General features: G+C 28.3%; 1 protein-coding gene across 2 annotated transcripts in view; it reads right to left on the reverse strand.

Annotated features, from left to right (window-relative positions):
- Positions 1–1506: 1506 nt before the first annotated feature.
- Positions 1507–22472, reverse strand: part of LOC134696790 (uncharacterized) — a 63081-nt gene continuing 42115 nt past the window's right edge. For both annotated transcript variants that reach the window (XM_063558734.1, XM_063558735.1), the window contains exons 11-19: positions 16664–16878; positions 10959–11084; positions 9645–9869; positions 8033–8187; positions 7437–7568; positions 6707–6868; positions 5345–5515; positions 4818–4909; positions 1507–2449 (exon numbers count right to left, since the gene is read on the reverse strand). In XM_063558734.1, the coding sequence (XP_063414804.1) occupies positions 2196–2449; positions 4818–4909; positions 5345–5515; positions 6707–6868; positions 7437–7568; positions 8033–8187; positions 9645–9869; positions 10959–11084; positions 16664–16878 (1532 nt within the window). In that variant the 3' untranslated portion in view covers positions 1507–2195. The remainder of the gene's footprint in view (positions 2450–4817; positions 4910–5344; positions 5516–6706; positions 6869–7436; positions 7569–8032; positions 8188–9644; positions 9870–10958; positions 11085–16663; positions 16879–22472) is intronic.

The raw sequence follows: 22472 nt of genomic DNA on the forward strand, positions 1-22472 counted from the left end.
AACACTATCAAACCCCTTATATTATTACATAGATTTATACAATAACAATATGCTTCAAACTAAACAAGAGAAAAAGCATAACAGAGTGTCATGGATTTTCCGTTAAATTTTTAAAAAAATATTCCCGGGATAAAATGGAATCTTACGGTACGGCGAAATTTATCTAAAATTCTTCTAGCTTCATAGATTGTTCACTGATGAGTCCTTGGTCGGTATAGCCGCGGAAAAATTGATATCCTTTCCTTTAAATAATTTCTGAATTGTTAGCCAAAATAGTATGGTCTCTTCACTACTGTATATCTAGTGTGATGTGTTGTTGATTGTGAGAAAAAAAAGTGCCAATATCTAGGAATAGATGGAAAGCTATATTGCTGAACAGGATTCAGTTTATTATAGCAATAAAAGTAGATTTAAAATATTAATAAAGTTTCATTGACCTCAGGGATTTAATAAGATCGGGTATCAAATCATACACATCTTCTTGAGAGGTTTGGACTGATTCATCTAGATCTATGTATTTCTGCTAAGGATTGACCTCCGAACTTGTTCTCCTAAGGTCATTTTCATATGTTCACTATTAATGTAATTTCTACAGTTGGAAATGGTGAGATTTATAACCTGTCATGATTTACCATCTAAAACTTAAGCAGTTAACAATCTATAAAGCCAGTAGAATGTAAGATGCATTAATTTTGCTGTACACTTTTCTTCATAAGAAAATGCCTGTACCAAGTCAGGAAAATGGCAGTTGTTATCCATTCGGTTGAGCTTTGGATTTTTCCATTTTATAAGGGACTTTCCTTTATGAATTTTCTTCAGTGTTCAGTATTTTTGTAATTTTACTTTTTAATGCCTGTACCAAGGCAGGAATATGACCGTTGTTTTCCATTCGTTTGGTGTGTTAACTTGAGGTTTTGGCTTTGCCATTCTATAAAGGACTTCCCGTTTGAATATTCCTAGGAGTTCGTCTTTTTTTATAATTACATCTACGAATAAAGATTCTTTGAAAGTTTCCGACATCATGCTAAAGTTACGGACATCCCTATTAGTACAAGGAAAAAAGTTACGGACAAATTGTTTTGAAGTTACGGACATCATAAGTGTTTTGGAAAATCGTGCTGTAATCGTTTATTTTGTAGTAACAAACCACGTTTTACATTGCAAAGTTTCCCTAAAAGATTTATATAACTTTTTAATTACTGAACATTTCTTTTGTATGCATGGTATTGTAATTATATAGGAGCAAACTTCCTAACCGTAGCCAGGTGGCTCCATCTTGGGCTGTGGGTAACTTAAGTTACCCACGGTCGTTTAAGCACAGTGATCTTGACTAAGTCATAGACTTTTAAAAAGACAACAGAAAAGTATTCACATCTATCAAATATCATAAATTATGTCTGAGAATTGGAATAGAATAACTAATCCATGAAAATATAAAATGATTAAGAACAGGTATTTCATATCAACTTGAAATAAGATGACTGTCTTGTACTTATTAAGAAAACATTAGGATAAAGTGCCTTTAATAAAAAAATGTTCATATACAAAATAAATGATTACACACATAGATATTTAAACAAATAATTGTCAATAGCTCTATCCTGAAAGTCATTTATTTGTATTCTATTTAAATTCAAGTGTAATGTGTTCTAAAATTAATAGTGGTATTGTTACAGGTATTCCTTAGTCAAGAGGACTATGTTCTTGGATCAAAATGGTTTTCCAAACAGTCTAGTCTTATCATCCGTGATTCAAATTGCATCCTTTTCCTGACACTGAATGTGGATTTGGATGGAGGTTGATGGGTGCATAGCATGAGATGCATATCCTGTCAACAAAACCTCTTTCGTTCCTTTTACGGTTCATGAAATTCCTAAGTCTCTAATTGGAATATCAAAATATAGTATAAGCTTCTCAGCAACACAGATTATTAAATTCTATTTCACATGAGTGCTTAAAGAGTATTGATGATACCAACTATAACAAACACATCACTGATTAAAATAATAAACCTAACAAACATTAACAGGGCCCAGCTTAATATCTCAAAAAGTCACAATTGCAATAAGTCGACACATCCTCCTCTGAAGAATGTGATTTGATGATTAGGGTATTGAAAATTAAATTAAGGATGAGATGTCCTGTACAGTCTAAATAAGCTATAATTATAAATATATAATAAAGTTATTGTAATATCATTGTAATAATACACAGATAATTCCCCCATGTCCATCTCTCATGTAGATCCTCCATCCTGCCTTCCCATGGTCAGGGTCACTGAAGTCATGTTCACTATTCTCAGGTAGATAAACGGTCAGAAATGACCTTGGTCCACGTCCTAAACACAGGAGAACCTGTTTAAGCTGACCTTCATGGAGGTAGTGATACAAGTTTTCTCTGTAATTGTGGTTTGTTTGAAAGTGTTGGGTTACTGTCAGTAAAAATCCAACTACATATAAAAAGAGAAAACAATTATACTGTGAGTCTTATTTTGACAAAAATAAATGGGGAATGTGTTCCTAGGGACATAGATGATGCCCCTGCTAGCATGTAACGTTATAAAGGGACATAACTCAAGAACTGTAAAGCTGCCAGAACTTGAACTTAAACTGAGTTTAGGGGTAATAAGCATTATATTATTATACATTTTATTAAATTAAGTTGAGACAAACATAACTTTAGAGAACAGAAATGAAAACAAATCAACTATTTTCCCATTTGTAAAGGGGCATAACCCTAGAATGGTAATCAAACTGCTTGTAAGCACTAAATTTTAAATATTGCTTTAATTTATCAGTTGGTAGTAAAATGTATGAAGCATTGGTTTTTGATTCAACTACTATTCTCGACAAAGAAAGATAACTCTAATTTAAAAAATATTCATCAATTTTTTTATTTGTAAAGGGCATAAACCTAGAACAGTAAAAGTGACGGCAGAAAAATTCAATCTTTAACTGTATATTGTAGAAATAAGCATTGTGTATAAGTTTCATAAAATTTGGTTGAAGCAAACTTAAGTTAGAGAACAGAAACAAAAAAAATCGTAATTTTACAATTTGTTAAGGGGCATAACTCTTGAATGGTAAAAGTGACACCACCAAAATTTAAACCTGATCTGTATTTAGGGTAACAAGCATTATGTACAAGTTTCATAACATTTGGTCGAGGCAAACTAAAGTCACAGAACAGAAACCAACTTTGGGATGTATGTGCATCTGTACACAAGGGTGAAGTCAAATGCCCCCTTCACTCAAGCAAGGGCATACAAAAGGAATAAATACATATTAATATTTACTCTTAACACTGCTCAATACTATTTAATTATTTCATGATTCTTAAAGGAGCATTAGTTGTCAAATTCCTAGTCATTGACTTGACTCAAATTCTCATATTTGATTGATAATTTAAAAAAGGTTTATCTTCATGATAAAATGTATTCAATAAACCATTTACACTGCATAGGGGTTGATAATATGTATCAACATTTCATCAGTAATACACCTGATATAAAAATAAAATATATATAAAGATAGAGAACACATGCAATTGATTTTTTCTAGATCTGTTTGATTTCATATTATAGCTTAACCAGGTGCTCCACAGTGGTTGAACAGTTGGGGAAAATTTGGTCACAATATTCAAGCTTGATTCTTTGAATTTTGAAAAAAAGAGGAAGCCCTTCAAAAATTGGTCAACTAAAAATCCTCCCCCCCCTACTTTTTGAAACCCCCTTGGAGCAATAACCATTAAACTCAATCCCATACTTTCAAATGCAGTATTGAACCTTGTGGTAAAATTTCAGAGAGATCCATACACTTAAACACAAGTTATTGTCATGATTGTTTGGAAACTAGAAACATGCTTCTTTTTTTGCCCCTGATTCCTACATATTTTGGTCAATTAACCCAAAACTTAATCCCAGCCTCCCCTTTGTTATATGGTACATTGTGGTAAAATTTCAGAGAGATCCATACAATTACACATAAGTTAATGTCTTGAAACTAGAAAAATGCTTGTTTTGACCCTTATTGGCCCTTAATTTCTCAACTTTGGCCCAAAAACCCCTAAAATGAATTCAAACCTTCTAATTGTGGTTTTAAACATTTCGGTATGATTTCAGAGCAATTGAAATACTTCTACACAAGTGATTATCCTGAAACTAGAAAAATGCTTGTTTTGGACCCCTTTTTGGTCCTTCCTTTTGTGGTATTGAACCTTCTGAAAAAATTTCATGAAGATCTATTTACTTAAACTAAAGTTATTTTCCGAAAAAAAATGTGTCTTCCGACGACGACATCATACCATTATACAATCCCAAAAAAATTTTGAGGTTGTATAAAAATGTATGTTAATCAACTTATTTACCTGTATAAGAATGAGTTTTTATGAATCAAAAAAGTCAATCAAATGATTAACCCTTGTTTCAATACCAATGTGGACATCCTTATATTTAATAACTGAAAATTTCTAATTTATGTAAAACCCAAATCTAGCAAAGGGTTTAAATTGACGGTCACAGGAATAAGGATTCAATGAGGTAGAATCATCAGCAATTTTTCTAAGCTTATTTTGACAAAATTGAACCAAACTGGCTGCTAAATGCAAATTATCATTTCCCTTCTTTCATTAATGATTAAACAAGTAAAAAAATCATAATTGTTTTTTAATATCTCATAGCTTATGCCCCTGTAAAGGGGGGGGGGGGGGGGGGGGGGGGGGGGTCTGATATATTTTTTGCACTCTCAATCAATCAGTAATATTGCATTATTTGAAAAAAGAAATTAAAATATTTCTTGTTGTCCCACCAGTGTACATACCTGTTTCGTTGATAAAGTGTATTTCTTTAGGATGTCCTGCCAGTGTTATTGACTGTGTTATAGTGACCACTGCATCAGAATCTATTGTCTCCCTGTAATAATAGGATTTGTATAATTTTAAACCACATGGAATATTTTCCTGACCCTTTAGGGAAAGCAATATTTTATTATGAATTATACAAATTACATAATATATATGAACATTTACAAATAGGATTAACAAACAAGTATCAAGTGATTATGTTAATCTTTCTTCTTACAGATTATTTGCTTTGGCCTGTATCACATTAATAACATTAACGGTACCAATTTTCCTGCAACAGATGTGCATTTTTACAATACATGTAACTTCATGATACTCTTGGCAAAAAATATTTGAAATCCAAAGCTTATATAAAAGATGAAGAGCTATAATCCTAAAAAAAAGGTCAAAAATCCGTGAAAGGAATCAGAGCTTTGCATGAGGGAGATACATTCCTTAATTTATAATAATTTTTAACTTTGAAACTTGAATGATGATAAGGTACCTGTGAATCTTTAAAACAAGCAGTAGATTATCCACAGCAATGGCAGCTCTTGTATAGGTCCTGCCAATGTCATCAGTGAAACTGCCTTCTCCAACAACTTTAAATGTCGTGAATTTTATTTTGTCTAGAATTTTTAAGTCGTCTTTCTCCCAAAAGTTGTTATCAAGAGGCCTAAAATGTAAAAAAGATGTTTTAATAATAAGATTTTTCAAGCCCCATATATTTTAAAAAGATTTTAAGGATTTTTTTGTCCTTAATTTTATTTCTATAAGCTTGGGCACAGGCCCCATATGCTCAAGGTCAGGGAATAAAACTTCACTCGCCCAAAGTTTATAATGACATTTTACTAGTCCAACAGGTACAAGTGCTTGCCTGATACTTTTAGGCTTCACAGATCAGAGTATGCTGATTCATAGTGTCTTTTATTTTAAATCGGCCAATACTTATTACCAACAATGTTTAACATACGGGTAGCCAGCATAATCACTTATTGATAAATATTAAAATGCTACAATAAATATTGCAGTGTAAGCAAACTCAGAGGCCAGATATATTAAAGTTTTATCATGGTATTTATTGTAACACATTTAAGTGAGGAAATTATTGGAAATGCTTTGGGTTGATAAACTTAATGGTAGTAATGAGGGGCGATCACAAATTTAACCTCCCCTGAGGTTGTCAGGAGAACCAATACTTACTTGTTCAGTATAGGACTTAATGGTAGTGAAGAAGGAAGATCAACAAAGGAGTAAGTTTGGTAAGGGCCATATTTGGCCCCAATTATAAAGTTCATAGTTACAAGGTAATAAATGTTTAAAGTTGCCTTAAAGACATGTTAGAAAGTTAAACAGAACTATTTTTGTCAAAGTTTAATTCTAACACGTTGATTTTTACATCCAAAAAAGGTCAAGCTAAGGGATTTTTGTGAAATGTGACAAAATCAGCTAGATTTCAACCAAATAAAGGACCAGGAAACAAAGAGCACAGGCGTCAACAAGCTTAAGATTCCAATAAGACATGTGAAATGTCTTCACAAACATTATTTTAAAAGATCTTTGTTGTCGAAGTAAGCGCTCTATGTTTCCTGTCCAATAATCTATGGAATTTCGACCATTTTCGTTGATTTTTTCGAAAATAATCAATTTGAATACAACTTGTGACGTCATAATGAAACGCAGAAACGTAAAATTTTCAACAAAATGGGTTATATCCTAGCTAGTCAATGTATTAGCTATAATTTATCGTGATATTGGTTGATAAATACTAATTTTAAATTTACGCTAAAAAAGGGGGCCATTTTGGGACCTTATCGAACATACTCCTTTAACCTTCCCTGAGGTTGTCAAGATAATCAATACTTACTTGTTCAGTATAGGACTTAGTGGTAGTAACGAGGGAAGATCAACAAATTTAACCTCCCCTGAGGTTGTCAGGAGAACCAATATATCTGCCACAGAACCCATGCTGAAAATTTCTCCTAAGTAATCTACTTCATTCTGGAAACCATTGCAAGAACTTAACAACCTGTATAATAAAAAATAACACTTACAATGTATGCTGTTTTTAGAGTTATCATGTGATATCAACATGACTAAAGACTAACTGTGTGTGTGTGTTGTCCAGTATTTAGGTCAATCAGTAAAAGTTTCCAACTGATAAATTGATAACAAGCAACCCTTTTTTTTCACAAAATTTCTACTTATGGGGAAAAAAATTTGGTTTGTGTTAATGTGGAAGTTGATCTGTATTTTATAAGCAAATTACACGCTACATTGATTAAAATTAATATTCTAATAGTTTCTAATAGTTTGCTCATAAAACAATAAGGTTTTTGGGTATTAAGAATATAATTTAATCAAAGTACTGACACACTGTTTACTCAGAAGACTATGAGATATGTATGTATTTTTTTTTATCTAAACCAAAGTACTGACACAACTAAGAATCTTATTATCCTCTATTGGAAGAAAACTTACATATTACTCATGGTCAGACTATACATTGTACTCTCATGAGTTATAGGATCAAACTTACATATTACTCATGGTCAGACTATACATTGTACTCTCATGAGTTATAGGATCAAACTTACATATTACTCATGGTCAGACTATACATTGTACTCTCATGAGTTATAGGATCCATCTGTTTTGTATCAGTCAGAAGTTTGGTATGTAACTTATCATTAATCATTTCACCATGTCTGTCATATGTAATATACATCCTGTAAATAACATCAAACATGCAATACAAATAACAATTATACATCATAAAAGAACAGTTCAAAAGATTTCCTAGTTTATGAAAAAGCTAATTTTTTCAATAGATTAAATAAAAAATTATCAGCTCAATTTTTAAGGACTCATTGTCATTAAAACTATGCATACAAATTCTAAGCCATACGTTGACAGCAGAGTGGATTTAAAGTCTTATAGAACTTTATATTTCATTTCTTTACTTTAATGCCTTGACTTAGACTTATGTCCCTTTGGTATCTCCAACTTCTCTTTTACAGTTTCATTCCTTTACTTTGCAGTTGGTAAACATTTCTTATAAGTTTGATAAAACAATTAAGAATTGGGTCAGAATTTTGAATGACATGTAATGGTGGAGAAAAAAACTTCTATATCAAGTCTCAGTAAAAATGTAATTCCTGAATGATATGTTTAACATATAAAACCAACTAACCCATCTGCAGACCCAGTAACATTGGCACTATAGATACAGAAACAATCTGATCTCTTCATCATCATTGGTGTTTGTTTGGCAAAATGTATAAATTGATGGCTCAGATTTACAAAGGATGGTTTCATAAATAATTCTCTCGTTGTTGTATTCAATATCTGAAATATAAAACTTAATTTCAGACTGTTCTGCAACAAACCCTGAGTATATTGTACACAGTTTCAACACAAAAAGGCCTTAAAGAGTCATGTAAACACTATTCAAGTAAACGATAGTTACAATATAAAGAGTCATGTAAACACTATACATGTAAACGATAGTTACAATATAAAGAGTCATGTAAACACTATACATGTAAACGATAGTTACAATATAAAGAGTCATGTAAATACTATACAAGTAAACGATAGTTACAATATAAAGAGTCATGTAAACACTATACATGTAAACGATAGTTACAATATAAAGAGTCATGTAAACACCATACATGTAAACGATAGTTACAATATAAAGAGTCATGTAAACACTATACATGTAAACGATAGTTACAATATAAAGAGTCATGTAAACACCATACATGTAAATGATAGTTACAATATAAAGAATAACATTCTGCTTGATACGACTGCAGAGGTCGAACTCTGAACAATTGGGGCCAATATGGACACAACATTATCTTACCTCCTATGCATTTCTAGGAGTATGATTGGTTAAAAGCGTCCACGTGGAGACCCTGTATATTCAATATTAGGTTAGTAGGGAGGTAGGGCTTAATTCACTACACGGATAGTACTGGAGTTACGGCTTTGGCACTGTTTGATTATTTAAAAGTATTGAAAGGTCTGTTTAATATTGTTATATCAAGGTTTTTGATAATAAATAGTTATTGTTTGCATTATTCTTTTTATAGCAGACCAATTGAAGAAGCTTCTTAAAATTGAACACTTTAATATAGAAATAAGAAGATGTGTTATGATAGCAAATGAGACAAATCTAGTCTAAATTCAACAAATAAAGATAGTTGGTAAGATAAATTCGTTATATAGTGTGCTAGTGTGGAATTTAATGACCCCGTATATATCATATTAACACACTATCTTACTAATATTATTTCAAGCTTCATACAGCTCTGAATTTGGATTGTGATTAAATATTCAAGACAGCATAGGTTTCTGACACAGAATGAATGTGGTCTAATGAACTTATTTTTTCTTAATTTACCTATTATGGTCCAATATCCAAAATCTAAATACATGCATTGATTCAGCATATCAAAGAATCCCACGCAATCAATTTTTGATAAAATCAAACAAAGTTTAGTTTTGGACCCCAATTTGGACCAACTTGAAAACTTGACATAATCCAAAATCTAAATATGTGCTTAGATTCAGCATATCAAAGAACTCCAAGAATTCAATTTTTTGTCAAAATCAAACACTTATTCTGGTCTCTTGTGGACAGTTGTCTCATTGGCAATCATACCACATCTTCTTTTTTATGAGTAGATGTTGATTGTCATAACTCAAAGCTAACACAAGTCCTCTATTAAATACACAGACATCGATGACAGAGAACCCATCAAATGATAACAGTGGTTTATTTTCTTTATATTTACCATGAGTAGATGTTGATTGTCATAACTCAAAGCCAACACAAGTCCTCTATTAAATACACAGACATCGATGACAGAGAACACATCGAATGATGACAGAGGTTTATTTTCTTTCTTTATTTGTTTCTTCTTGCCTTTTTTATCAGTCTGCTTTTTGTCCTTTTGTTTTTTCTGGAGTTTATATTTAATATACTGCTCCAGGTTACCAGTAGATGTTAGGTCTCCAGTCTGTAAATATATAAAACAATGAGCACACTGTCTGATCTCACAATTGTTGACAGGGACCCAGAATAACAATGAGCACACTGTCTGATCTCACAATTGTTGACAGGGACCCAGAATAACAATGAGCACACTGTCTGATCTCACAATTGTTGACAGGGACCCAGAATAACAATCAGTATTGAAAATATCATGGCAGCATCATACTACGTCTACTTTTGGAAGATCTTGATGATAAAGATACATTTGATAAAAGTTTCAAATAAGTTCAGAGTGCTAAGAAACAAAGTTATTTAATTTACATTTCAAAGGGACATAATTCCTGTTAAAATAGTTGAAAGGGACTGAATTTGCCTTGTACATGTTGTATTCAGGTATTTTTGGTAAACTTTTTAGAATTGGCCTTGTAATTGGGTATTTTTGTTATATATATTTGAATTTGCCTTGTAATTGGGTATTTATGTTATAATTACACCTTATGTAAGAATCTTGGATTTTGATTGGTTGATAGCCAGTGTATTTGTCACCAATTTGCTGTTATCAAATGAATATCATTATTTTTTTAACGCTGCCCGGGTATTTGTCAAAATGATATGACTTTTTTTCCCTCTCTGCCGTGGTATTTGCCAAGAAATACTCTATCCCACTGGACCATTGTGATATCATGATCATCAATGTGGTTTTGAACATTAACATTCAGGGTAATTAAACAGATATAGCATGTTCTTGAGGGGTATTCACGAAATTTAACATTCTCTCGACTGGTATTTTTCGCAAATACCCCCCCTTAACATGATATATCTGTTTATAATTTTTTGAATTTGCCTTATAATTGGGTATTTTTGTTATTGAATTTGCTTTGTAATTGGGTATTTTTGTAATTGAATTTTGAATTTGCCTTGTAATTAGGTATTTTTGTTATTGAATTGCTTTGTAATTGGGTATTTTTGTAATTGAATTTGCCTTGCATTTGGGTATTTTTGTTATTGAATATGCCTTGTAATTGGGTATTTTTGTTATTGAATTTGCCTTGTAATTGGGTATTTTTGTCATTGAAAATGCCTTGTAATTGGATACTATTGAACAGATTGTTACCAGAGGATGAAAAGCTGGTTCAGTAAACGACCATCCTCTGTTGATAAACTTTCTCATTGCTCTCAGAACCTCAGCTTTCTGATCCTTATCCATACTGGTGAACTCTTTCAACTTGGTTTGTACATTCTGTAACAGTGGAAATAACAAAAACTTTAAAAAGGTTTATTCATATGTTCATAATTCTATGGTAATATAACATATGTTTATAATTCTATGGTAATATATCATATGTTTATAATTCTATGGTAATATAACATATGTTTATAATTCTATGGTAATATAACATATGTTTATAATTCTATGGTAATATAACATATGTTTATAATTCTACGGTAATATAACCTATGTTTATAATTCTACGGTAATATAACATATGTTTATAATTCTACGGTAATATAACATATGTTTATAATTCTACGGTAATATAACATATGTTTATAATTCTATGGTAATATAACATATGTAACATATGTTTATAATTCTATGGTAATATAACATATGTTTATAATTCTATGGTAATATAACATATGTTTATAATTCTATGGTAATATAACATATGTTTATAATTCTACGGTAATATAACATATGTTTATAATTCTACGGTAATATAACATATGTTTATAATTCTATGGTAATATAACATATGTTTATAATTCTATGGTAATATAACATATGTTTATTATAATTCTATTGTATATAACATATGTTTATAATTCTATGGTAATATAACATATGTTTATAATTCTATGGTTATATAACATATGTTTATAATTCTAGGGTAATATAACATATGTTTATAATTCTAGGGTAATATAACATATGTTTATAATTCTAGGGTAATATAACATATGTTTATAATTCTAGGGTAATATAACATATGTTTATAATTCTAGGGTAATATAACATATGTTTATAATTCTATGGTAATATAACATATGTTTATAATTCTATGGTAATATAACATATGTTTATAATTCTATGTTAATATAACATATGTTTATAATTCTATGTTAATATAACATATGTTCATATATCTATGGTTATATAACATATGTTTATAATTCTATGGTAATATAACATATGTTTATAATTCTATGGTAATATAACATATGTTTATTATTCTATGGTAATATAACATATGTTTATAATTCTATGTTAATATAACATATGTTTATAATTCTATGGTTATATAACATATGTTTATAATTCTATGTTAATATAACATATGTTTATAATTCTATGGTAATATAACATATGTTTATAATTCTATGTTAATATAACATATGTTTATAATTCTATGGTAATATAACATATGTTTATAATTCTATGTTAATATAACATATGTTTATAATTCTATGTTAATATAACATATGTTCATATATCTATGGTTATATAACATATGTTTATAATTCTATGGTAATATAACATATGTTTATAATTCTATGGTAATATAACATATGTTTATAATTCTATGTTAATATAACATATGTTTATAATTCTATGGTTATATAACATATGTTTATAATTCTATGGTTATATAACATATGTTTATAATTCTATGTTAATATAACATATGTTTATAATTCTATGTTAATATAACATATGTTTATAATTCTATGTTAATATAACATATGTTCATATATCTATGGTTATATAACATATGTTTATAATTCTATGTTAATATAACATATGTTTATAATTCTATGGTAATATAACATATGTTTATAATTCTATGGTAATATAACATATGTTTATAATTCTATGGTAATATAACATATGTTTATAATTCTATGGTAATATAACATGTTTATAATTCTATGGTAATATAACATATGTTTTCCTATGGTAATATAACATATGTTTATAATTCTATGTTAATATAACATATGTTTATAATTCTATGGTAATATAACATATGTTTATAATTCTATGTTAATATAACATATGTTCATATATCTATGGTTATATAACATATGTTTATAATTCTATGGTAATATAACATATGTTTATAATTCTATGGTAATATAACATATGTTTATAATTCTATGGTAATATAACATATGTTTATAATTCTATGGTAATATAACATATGTTTATAATTCTATGGTAATATAACATATGTTTATAATTCTATGGTAATATAACATATGTTTATAATTCTATGGTAATATAACATATGTTTATAATTCTATGGTAATATAAATTCTATGGTAATATAACATATGTTTATAATTGTTAATATAACATATATTTATAATTCTATGGTAATATAACATATGTTTATAATTCTATGGTAATATAACATATGTTCAGAATTCTATGGTAATATAACATATGTTCAGAATTCTATGGTAATATAACATATGTTCATAATTCTATGGATAAATAACATATGTTCATAATTCTATGTTAATATAACATATATTTATAATTCTATGGTAATATAACATATGTTCAGAATTCTATGGTAATATAACATATGTTTACAATTCTATGTTAATATAACATATGTTTATAATTCTATGTTAATATAACATATGTTTATAATTCTATGTTAATATAACATATGTTTATAATTCTATGGTAATATAACATATGTTTATAATTCTATGTTAATATAACATATGTTTATAATTATATGGTAATATAACATATATTTATAATTCTATGTTAATATAACATATATTTATAATTCTATGGTAATATAACATATGTTCAGAATTCTATGGTAATATAACATATGTTCAGAATTCTATGGTAATATAACATATGTTCATAATTCTATGGTAATATAACATATGTTTATAATTCTATGTTAATATAACATATGTTCATAATTCTATGTTAATATAACATATATTTATAATTCTATGGTAATATAACATATGCTCATAATTCTATAGTATAACATATGTTTATAATTCTATGGTAATATAACATATGTTCATAATTCTATGGTAATATAACATATGTTTACAATTCTATGGTAATATAACATATGTTTACAATTCTATGGTAATATAACATATGTATATAATTCTATGGTAATATAACATATGTTTATAATTCTATGGTAATATAACATATGTTTATAATTCTATGTTAATATAACATATGTTCATAATTCTATTGTAATACATGTATAACATATGTTTATAATTCTATGGTAATACATGTATAACATATGTTTATAATTCTATGGTAACATAACATATGTTTATTATTCTTTAGTAATATAACATATATTTATAATTCTATGGTAATATAACATATGTTCATAATTCTATGGTAATATAACATATGTTTAAAATTCTATGGTAATATAACATATGTTTATTATTCTATGGTAATATAACATATGTTCATAATTCTATGTTAATATAACATATGTTTATAATTCTATGTTAATATAACATATGTTTATTATTCTATGGTAATATAACATATGTTCATAATTCTATGTTAATATAACATATGTTTATTATTCTATGGTAATATAACATATGTTCATAATTCTATGGTAATATAACATATGTTTAAAATTCTATGGTAATATAACATATGTTTATTATTCTATGGTAATATAACATATGTTCATAATTCTATGTTAATATAACATATGTTTATAATTCTATGGTAATATAACATATGTTTATAATTCTATGTTAATATAACATATGTTTATTATTCTATGGTAATATAACTTATGTTTATAATTCCAGGTTAATATAACATATGTTTATAATTCTATGGTATAACATATGTTTATAATTCTATGTTAATATAACATATGTTTAAAATTCTATGGTAATATAACATATGTTTATTATTCTATGGTAATATAACATATGTTCATAATTCTATGTTAATATAACATATGTTTATTATTCTATGGTAATATAACTTATGTTTATAATTCCAGGTTAATATAACATATGTTTATAATTCTATGGTATAACATATGTTTATAATTCTATGGTATAACATATGTTTATAATTCTATGTTAATATAACATATGTTTAAAATTCTATGGTAATATAACATATGTTTATTATTCTATGGTAATATAACATATGTTCATAATTCTATGTTAATATAACATATGTTTATTATTCTATGGTAATATAACTTATGTTTATAATTCCAGGTTAATATAACATATGTTTATAATTCTATGGTAATATAACATATGTTTATTATTCTATGTTAATATAACATATGTTTATTATTCTATGGTAATATAACTTATGTTTATAATTCCAGGTTAATATAACATATGTTTATAATTCTATGGTAATATAACATATGTTTATTATTCTATGTTAATATAACATATGTTTATTATTCTATGGTAATATAACTTATGTTTATAATTCCAGGTTAATATAACATATGTTTATAATTCTATGGTAATATAACATATGTTTATTATTCTATGTTAATATAACATATGTTTATAATTCTATGTTAATATAACACATGTTTATAGTTCTATGGTAATATAAAATATGTTTATAATTCTATGTTAATATAACACATGTTTATAGTTCTATGGTAATATAACATATGTTTATAATTCTATGGTAATATAACATATGTTAATAATTCTATGGTAATATAACATATGTTTATAATTCTATGGTAATATAACATATGTTTATAATTCTATGGTAATATAACATATGTTTATAATTCTATGGTAATATAACTTATGTTTATAATTCCAGGTTAATATAACATATGTTTATAATTCTATGGTAATATAACATATGTTTATTATTCTATGTTAATATAACATATGTTTATAATTCTATGTTAATATAACATATGTTTATTATTCTATGGTAATATAACATATGTTTATAATTCTATGGTAATATAACATATGTTAATAATTCTATGGTAATATAACTTATGTTTATAATTCCAGGTTAATATAACATATGTTTATAATTCTATGGTAATATAACATATGTTTATAATTCTATGGTAATATAACATATGTTTACAATTCTATGGTAATATAACATATGTTCATAATTCTATGTTAATATAACATATGTTTATAATTCTATGTTAATATAACACATGTTTATAGTTCTATGGTAATATAACATATGTTTATAATTCTATGGTAATATAACATATGTTAATAATTCTATGGTAATATAACATATGTTTATAATTCTATGTTAATATAACATATGTTTATAGTTCTATGGTAATATAACATATGTTAATAATTCTATGGTAATATAACATATGTTCATATATCTATGGTTATATAACATATGTTCATAATTCTATGGTAATATTACATATATTTATAATTCTATGGTAATATAACATATGTTTATAATTCTATGTTATATAGTAATAAACCATATGTTCATAATTCTAGTACAGACAGTCTACAAAAGATTCATCAATGACGCTCGAATCCAAAAAAGTTAAAAAGGCCAATAAAGTACGAAGTTGAAGAGCATTGAGGACCAAAATTCCTAAAAGTTTTGCCACATACAGCTAAGGTAATCTATGCCTGAAGTAGAAAAGCCTTAGTTTTTTAAAAATATTTCAAAATTTTGGAAAGGGGACTAGACCATAACCCTTGGTTAGCTAAATGAGATGCAGCATGACATGATAATGACAAAAAATACCCTGTAAATATTGTAATCGTTAAAAGTTAAAGGTTAAATGATAGTACCTCACATTTGAACCACCTTAGTCGATGGTAAACATTCATTTTTGTTTTTTGTCCATCTGTACCTGTCCACACAAGATGACAAAGGTTTGGGTTACTGCTAAAATCACTTGGTATCCTTGATACACATCCATACATGTTGGTATGAATCAGGTGAACAGTTTCACCAAAAGGCCCTCTGTACACCTCTGTCATGGTTGGTAGGAGTGATGTTGTAGCTGAAAAATAAAATAAATCTTGAACTGTATACAGTATAACTCTGTCAGGGTCAGTAGGAGTGATGTTGTAGCTGAAAAGTTAAAAAAATCTTGAACTGTATACAGTATAACTCTATCATGGTCAGTAGGATTGATGCTGTAGCTGAAAGTAAAATAAATCTTGAACTGTATACAGTTTAACTCTATCAAGGTCAGTAGGATTGATGCTGTAGCTGAAGGTAAAATAAATCTTGAACTGTATACAGTATAACTCTATCATGGTCAGTAGGATTGATGCTGTAGCTGAAAGTAAAATAAATCTTGAACTGTATACAGTTTAACTCTATCATGGTCAGTAGGATTGATGCTGTAGCTGAAAGTAAAATAAATCTTGAACTGTATACAGTATAACTCTATCATGGTCAGTAGGATTGATGCTGTAGCTGAAAGTAAAATAAATCTTGAACTGTATACAGTTTAACTTTATCATGGTCAGTAGGATTGATGTTGTAGCTGAAAGTAAAATAAATCTTGAACTGTATACAGGTTAACTCTATCATGGTCAGTAGAATTTATGTTGTAACTGCATGTTAAATAGACAATAATTGTTTAGTGTCTTTAAATATCAGATGTGTTTGTACGAGGCTAGGAAACAAGGTGTATGCGAGCTTTTAGCAAGCTTCTACACCTGTTTCGCGCCAAGTACAAATACAGCTGATATTTAAAGACACTAAACAGTTATTGTCTTAATCATGCAATTAATTTTGCATATTATTTGTGTTTTGAAAGACACAAAAACACATGTTTTGCATTTATTTTCGATTTGAAATCCCTTGAGGCCCATGTAGTAATATGATACAGTAATCACACATTCAGCTGAAGACAGGTTCGCCAAAAAAGAATCTCAAATGGTCAACAATAATACATCGCTCAAGGTGAATAATTATCTATTTTAACATAACAACTAATTTCAACAGTAAAAACAAATAACAATGTCCAATTTGAAACACTCAGGAGTGTACGAGTTTTCCTACGCTTCAGACTCTACACTAAACATGCATGCTGAAATTGACATGGTTGTTTTTGTTACACAATCATACACAATCAAGTAATGAAATCAATAGTTGTCATCTTAGAAAAGACTGCTGTTCATGTGTGTATGTTATCAGAAAATTGGAGTGATTCTTATTGCTCTTCAGAAATGATTGAAAACAAACAGTACATATAAAAGTAATCATAAATTCGCAAAATAAAACGTCATTGGAATGCGACTGCCATACACATTCTGAGGTCACGCAGGTTCATACAATACTCAGTCCGGCAATGGGCGGAGCTTTAAATCGATATCTGTATAGTATAGAGATACAGCATAGTGATATCTGTAGGGCTGTATCTGTATAGTAGAATACCCAATTGCAGGATAAATAAATATATATTGTAAATGACATTTTGCTTGAAATAAGGGAGATAAATCTGTACTTCAGTAGCTATTTAAACAAAAACTGGAATTTGAAAGTTATTTTGATATTTTAGAAACCAACGAAAAAGTAGAACTCTGCAAGTTTAGGACAACAAATCATCTATTGAACAAGCTAAATGGCAAAATATACAACATGAAAAATGAATGTGCACATATGCGACTTGAATGAAATTAGTGATGAATTTTATTACATTATTTCAAGCAGGATTTGCCAACATCCGAAATTTATTTATTCAAGAAAATTTTTCAAAACTTCCAAATACACTTCAATTTAGTAATCTTATGACCTGCAAAAGAAAATCGATACTTCCAAGAAACTCTGCAAATTTATAAAAATTGTTAATAAAGGGTTGTGTGATCTGGGATGACATCTCTCTCATACATGTTGATTTGTTATTGATGTTATGTGTTCTCTGTACCATTCAAATGTAAATGATTTATTGAGGAATAAAGATATATAGTGTCCTTATTAATTTGCTTTAAGCTGATTTCAAAAAAATAATGCTTACTATGTACTTTTTATGAAATAAGCTCTGAATTTGAATTGTGATTAAATAGTTGACACAATGAATATGGTCTAAGAACTTTGAAAAATTAAATAGGACATTTACCTATTTATATTATGGTCCAATATCCAAAATCTAAATACATGGTTAGATTCAGCATATCAAAGAACCCCAAGAATTAAATTTTCGATGAAATCAAATAAAGTTCAATTTTGTACCCTTTAGGACTCAATGTGGATCAATTTGATAAAGGGACCCAAAAAAATCTAAATGCAAAGTTAGATTCAGCATATCAAAGAACCCCATACATTCATTTTTTTACATATCACTCAAAAAGTTTTATTTTGGACCCTGATTTGGACCAACTTGAAAACTGGGCCCATAATCCAAAATCTAGGTACATGTTTAGATTCAGCATATCTAAGAACCCCAAGAATTCAATTTTTTGTTAAACTCAAACTCAAGTTTAATTTTGGACTTTTTGGACCTTAATGTAGACCAATTTGAAAACTCAGAATCTAAATACACAGTTAGATTCAGCATATCAAAGAACCCCAATATTTCAATTTTTGATGAAATCAAACAAAGTTTAATTTTGGACCCACTTTGCCCCTGATTCCTATACTATTGGGAACAAAACCCTCAAAATCAATCCCCACCTTCCTGCAGTGATTATAAACCTTGTGTTGAAGTTTTATTGATTTCTGTCCACCTAGACTAAAGTTATTACCAGGAAATCATCCATCTTCGGATGACACTGACGACAACGACAAAGACGACAAAAATGTGATACCAATATACAACAATTTTATTTAAATTTTTGTGGTCCTATAAAAATTGCTTCCTCTGGTTAACAGTAATGCAAAATGACCTCATGGCTTTATCCAATTTCAGTATAAAGCTATAACCAATAAAAGAACAGTGCCCTGCCCAGCACATTATTTATCCATCCAAGGGAAATAACTATAAAAACTTTTTTCTTTTAGTTTTATCATATCTAACAAAATACTATTGTATCAATCTAAATAACACATATCTAACCTTGTATTAACTGAGGATTATCATGTTTATTTAAGTAACACATCTTAAATGTCTGGTACTGTCATCTAAATAACACATATCTAACCTTGTATTAACTGAGGATTATCCTGTTTATTTAAGTAACACATCTTAAATGTCTGGTACTGTCATCTAAATAACACATATCTAACCTTGTATTAACTGAGGATTATCGTGTTTATTTAAGTAACACATCTTAAATGTCTGGTACTGTCATCTAAATAACACATATCTAACCTTGTATTAACTGAGGATTATCGTGTTTATTTAAGTAACACATCTTAAATGGCTGGTACTGTCATCTAAATAACACATATCTAACCTTGTATTAACTGAGGATTATCGTGTTTATTTAAGTAGCACATCTTAAATGTCTGGTACTGTCATCTAAATAACACATATCTAACCTTGTATTAACTGAGGATTATCGTGTTTATTTAAGTAACACATATCTAACCTTGTATTAACTGAGGATTAACGTGTTTATTTAAGTAACACATATTAAATGTCTGGTACTGTCATCTAAATAACACATATCTAACCTTGTATTAACTGAGGATTATCGTGTTTATTTAAGTAACACATATCTAACCTTGTATTAACTGAGGATTATCGTGTTTATTTAAGTAACACATATTAAATGTCTGGTACTGTCATCTAAATAACACATATCTAACCTTGTATTAACTGAGGATTATCGTGTTTATTTAAGTAACACATATTAAATGTCTGGTACTGTCATCTAAATAACACATATCTAACCTTGTATTAACTGAGGATTATCGTGTTTATTTAAGTAACACATATTAAATGTCTGGTACTGTCATCTAAATAACACATATCTAACCTTGTATTAACTGAGGATTATCGTGTTTATTTAAGTAACACATCTTAAATGTCTGGTACTGTCATCTAATTAACACATATCTAACCTTGTATTAACTGAGGATTATCGTGTTTATTTAAGTAGCACATCTTAAATGTCTGGTACTGTCATCTAAATAACACATATCTAACCTTGTATTAACTGAGGATTATCGTGTTTATTTAAGTAACACATCTTAAATGTCTGGTACTGTCATCTAAATACCACATATCTAACCTTGTATTAACTGAGGATTATCGTGTTTATTTAAGTAGCACATCTTAAATGTCTGGTACTGTCATCTAAATAACACATATCTAACCTTGTATTAACTGAGGATTATCGTGTTTATTTAAGTAACACATCTTAAATGTCTGGTACTGTCATCTAAATAACACATATCTAACCTTGTATTAACTGAGGATTATGGTGTTTATTAAGTAGCACATCTTAAATGTCTGGTACTGTCATCTAAATAACACATATCTAACCTTGTATTAACTGAGGATTATCGTGTTTATTTAAGTAGCACATCTTAAATGTCTGGTACTGTCATCTAAATAACACATATCTAACCTTGTATTAACTGAGGATTATCGTGTTTATTTAAGTAACACATCTTAAATGGCTGGTACTGTCATCTAAATAACACATATCTAACCTTGTATTAACTGAGGATTATCGTGTTTATTTAAGTAGCACATCTTAAATGTCTGGTACTGTCATCTAAATAACACATATCTAACCTTGTATTAACTGAGGATTATCGTGTTTATTTAAGTAGCACATCTTAAATGTCTGGTACTGTCATCTAAATAACACATATCTAACCTTGTATTAACTGAGGATTATCGTGTTTATTTAAGTAACACATCTTAAATGTCTGGTACTGTCATCTAAATACCACATATCTAACCTTGTATTAACTGAGGATTATCGTGTTTATTTAAGTAGCACATCTTAAATGTCTGGTACTGTCATCTAAATAACACATATCTAACCTTGTATTAACTGAGGATTATCGTGTTTATTTAAGTAGCACATCTTAAATGTCTGGTACTGTCATCTAAATAACACATATCTAACCTTGTATTAACTGAGGATTATCGTGTTTATTTAAGTAACACATATTAAATGTCTGGCACTGTCATCTAAATAACACATATCTAACCTTGTATTAACTGAGGATTATCGTGTTTATTTAAGTAGCACATCTTAAATGTCTGGTACTGTCATCTAAATAACACATATCTAACCTTGTATTAACTGAGGATTATCGTGTTTATTTAAGTAACACATATTAAATGTCTGGTACTGTCATCTAAATAACACATATCTAACCTTGTATTAACTGAGGATTATCGTGTTTATTTAAGTAACACATCTTAAATGTCTGGTACTGTCATCTAAATAACACATATCTAACCTTGTATTAACTGAGGATTATCGTGTTTATTTAAGTAACACATCTTAAATGTCTGGTACTGTCATCTAAATAACACATATCTAACCTTGTATTAACTGAGGATTATCGTGTTTATTTAAGTAACACATATTAAATGTCTGGTACTGTCATCTAATTAACACATATCTAACCTTGTATTAACTGAGGATTATCGTGTTTATTTAAGTAACACATATTAAATGTCTGGTACTGTCATCTAAATACCACATATCTAACCTTGTATTAACTGAGGATTATCGT

This window comes from Mytilus trossulus, chromosome 14, assembly GCF_036588685.1.
Source record: "Mytilus trossulus isolate FHL-02 chromosome 14, PNRI_Mtr1.1.1.hap1, whole genome shotgun sequence".
Classification (NCBI taxonomy): domain Eukaryota; kingdom Metazoa; phylum Mollusca; class Bivalvia; order Mytilida; family Mytilidae; genus Mytilus; species Mytilus trossulus.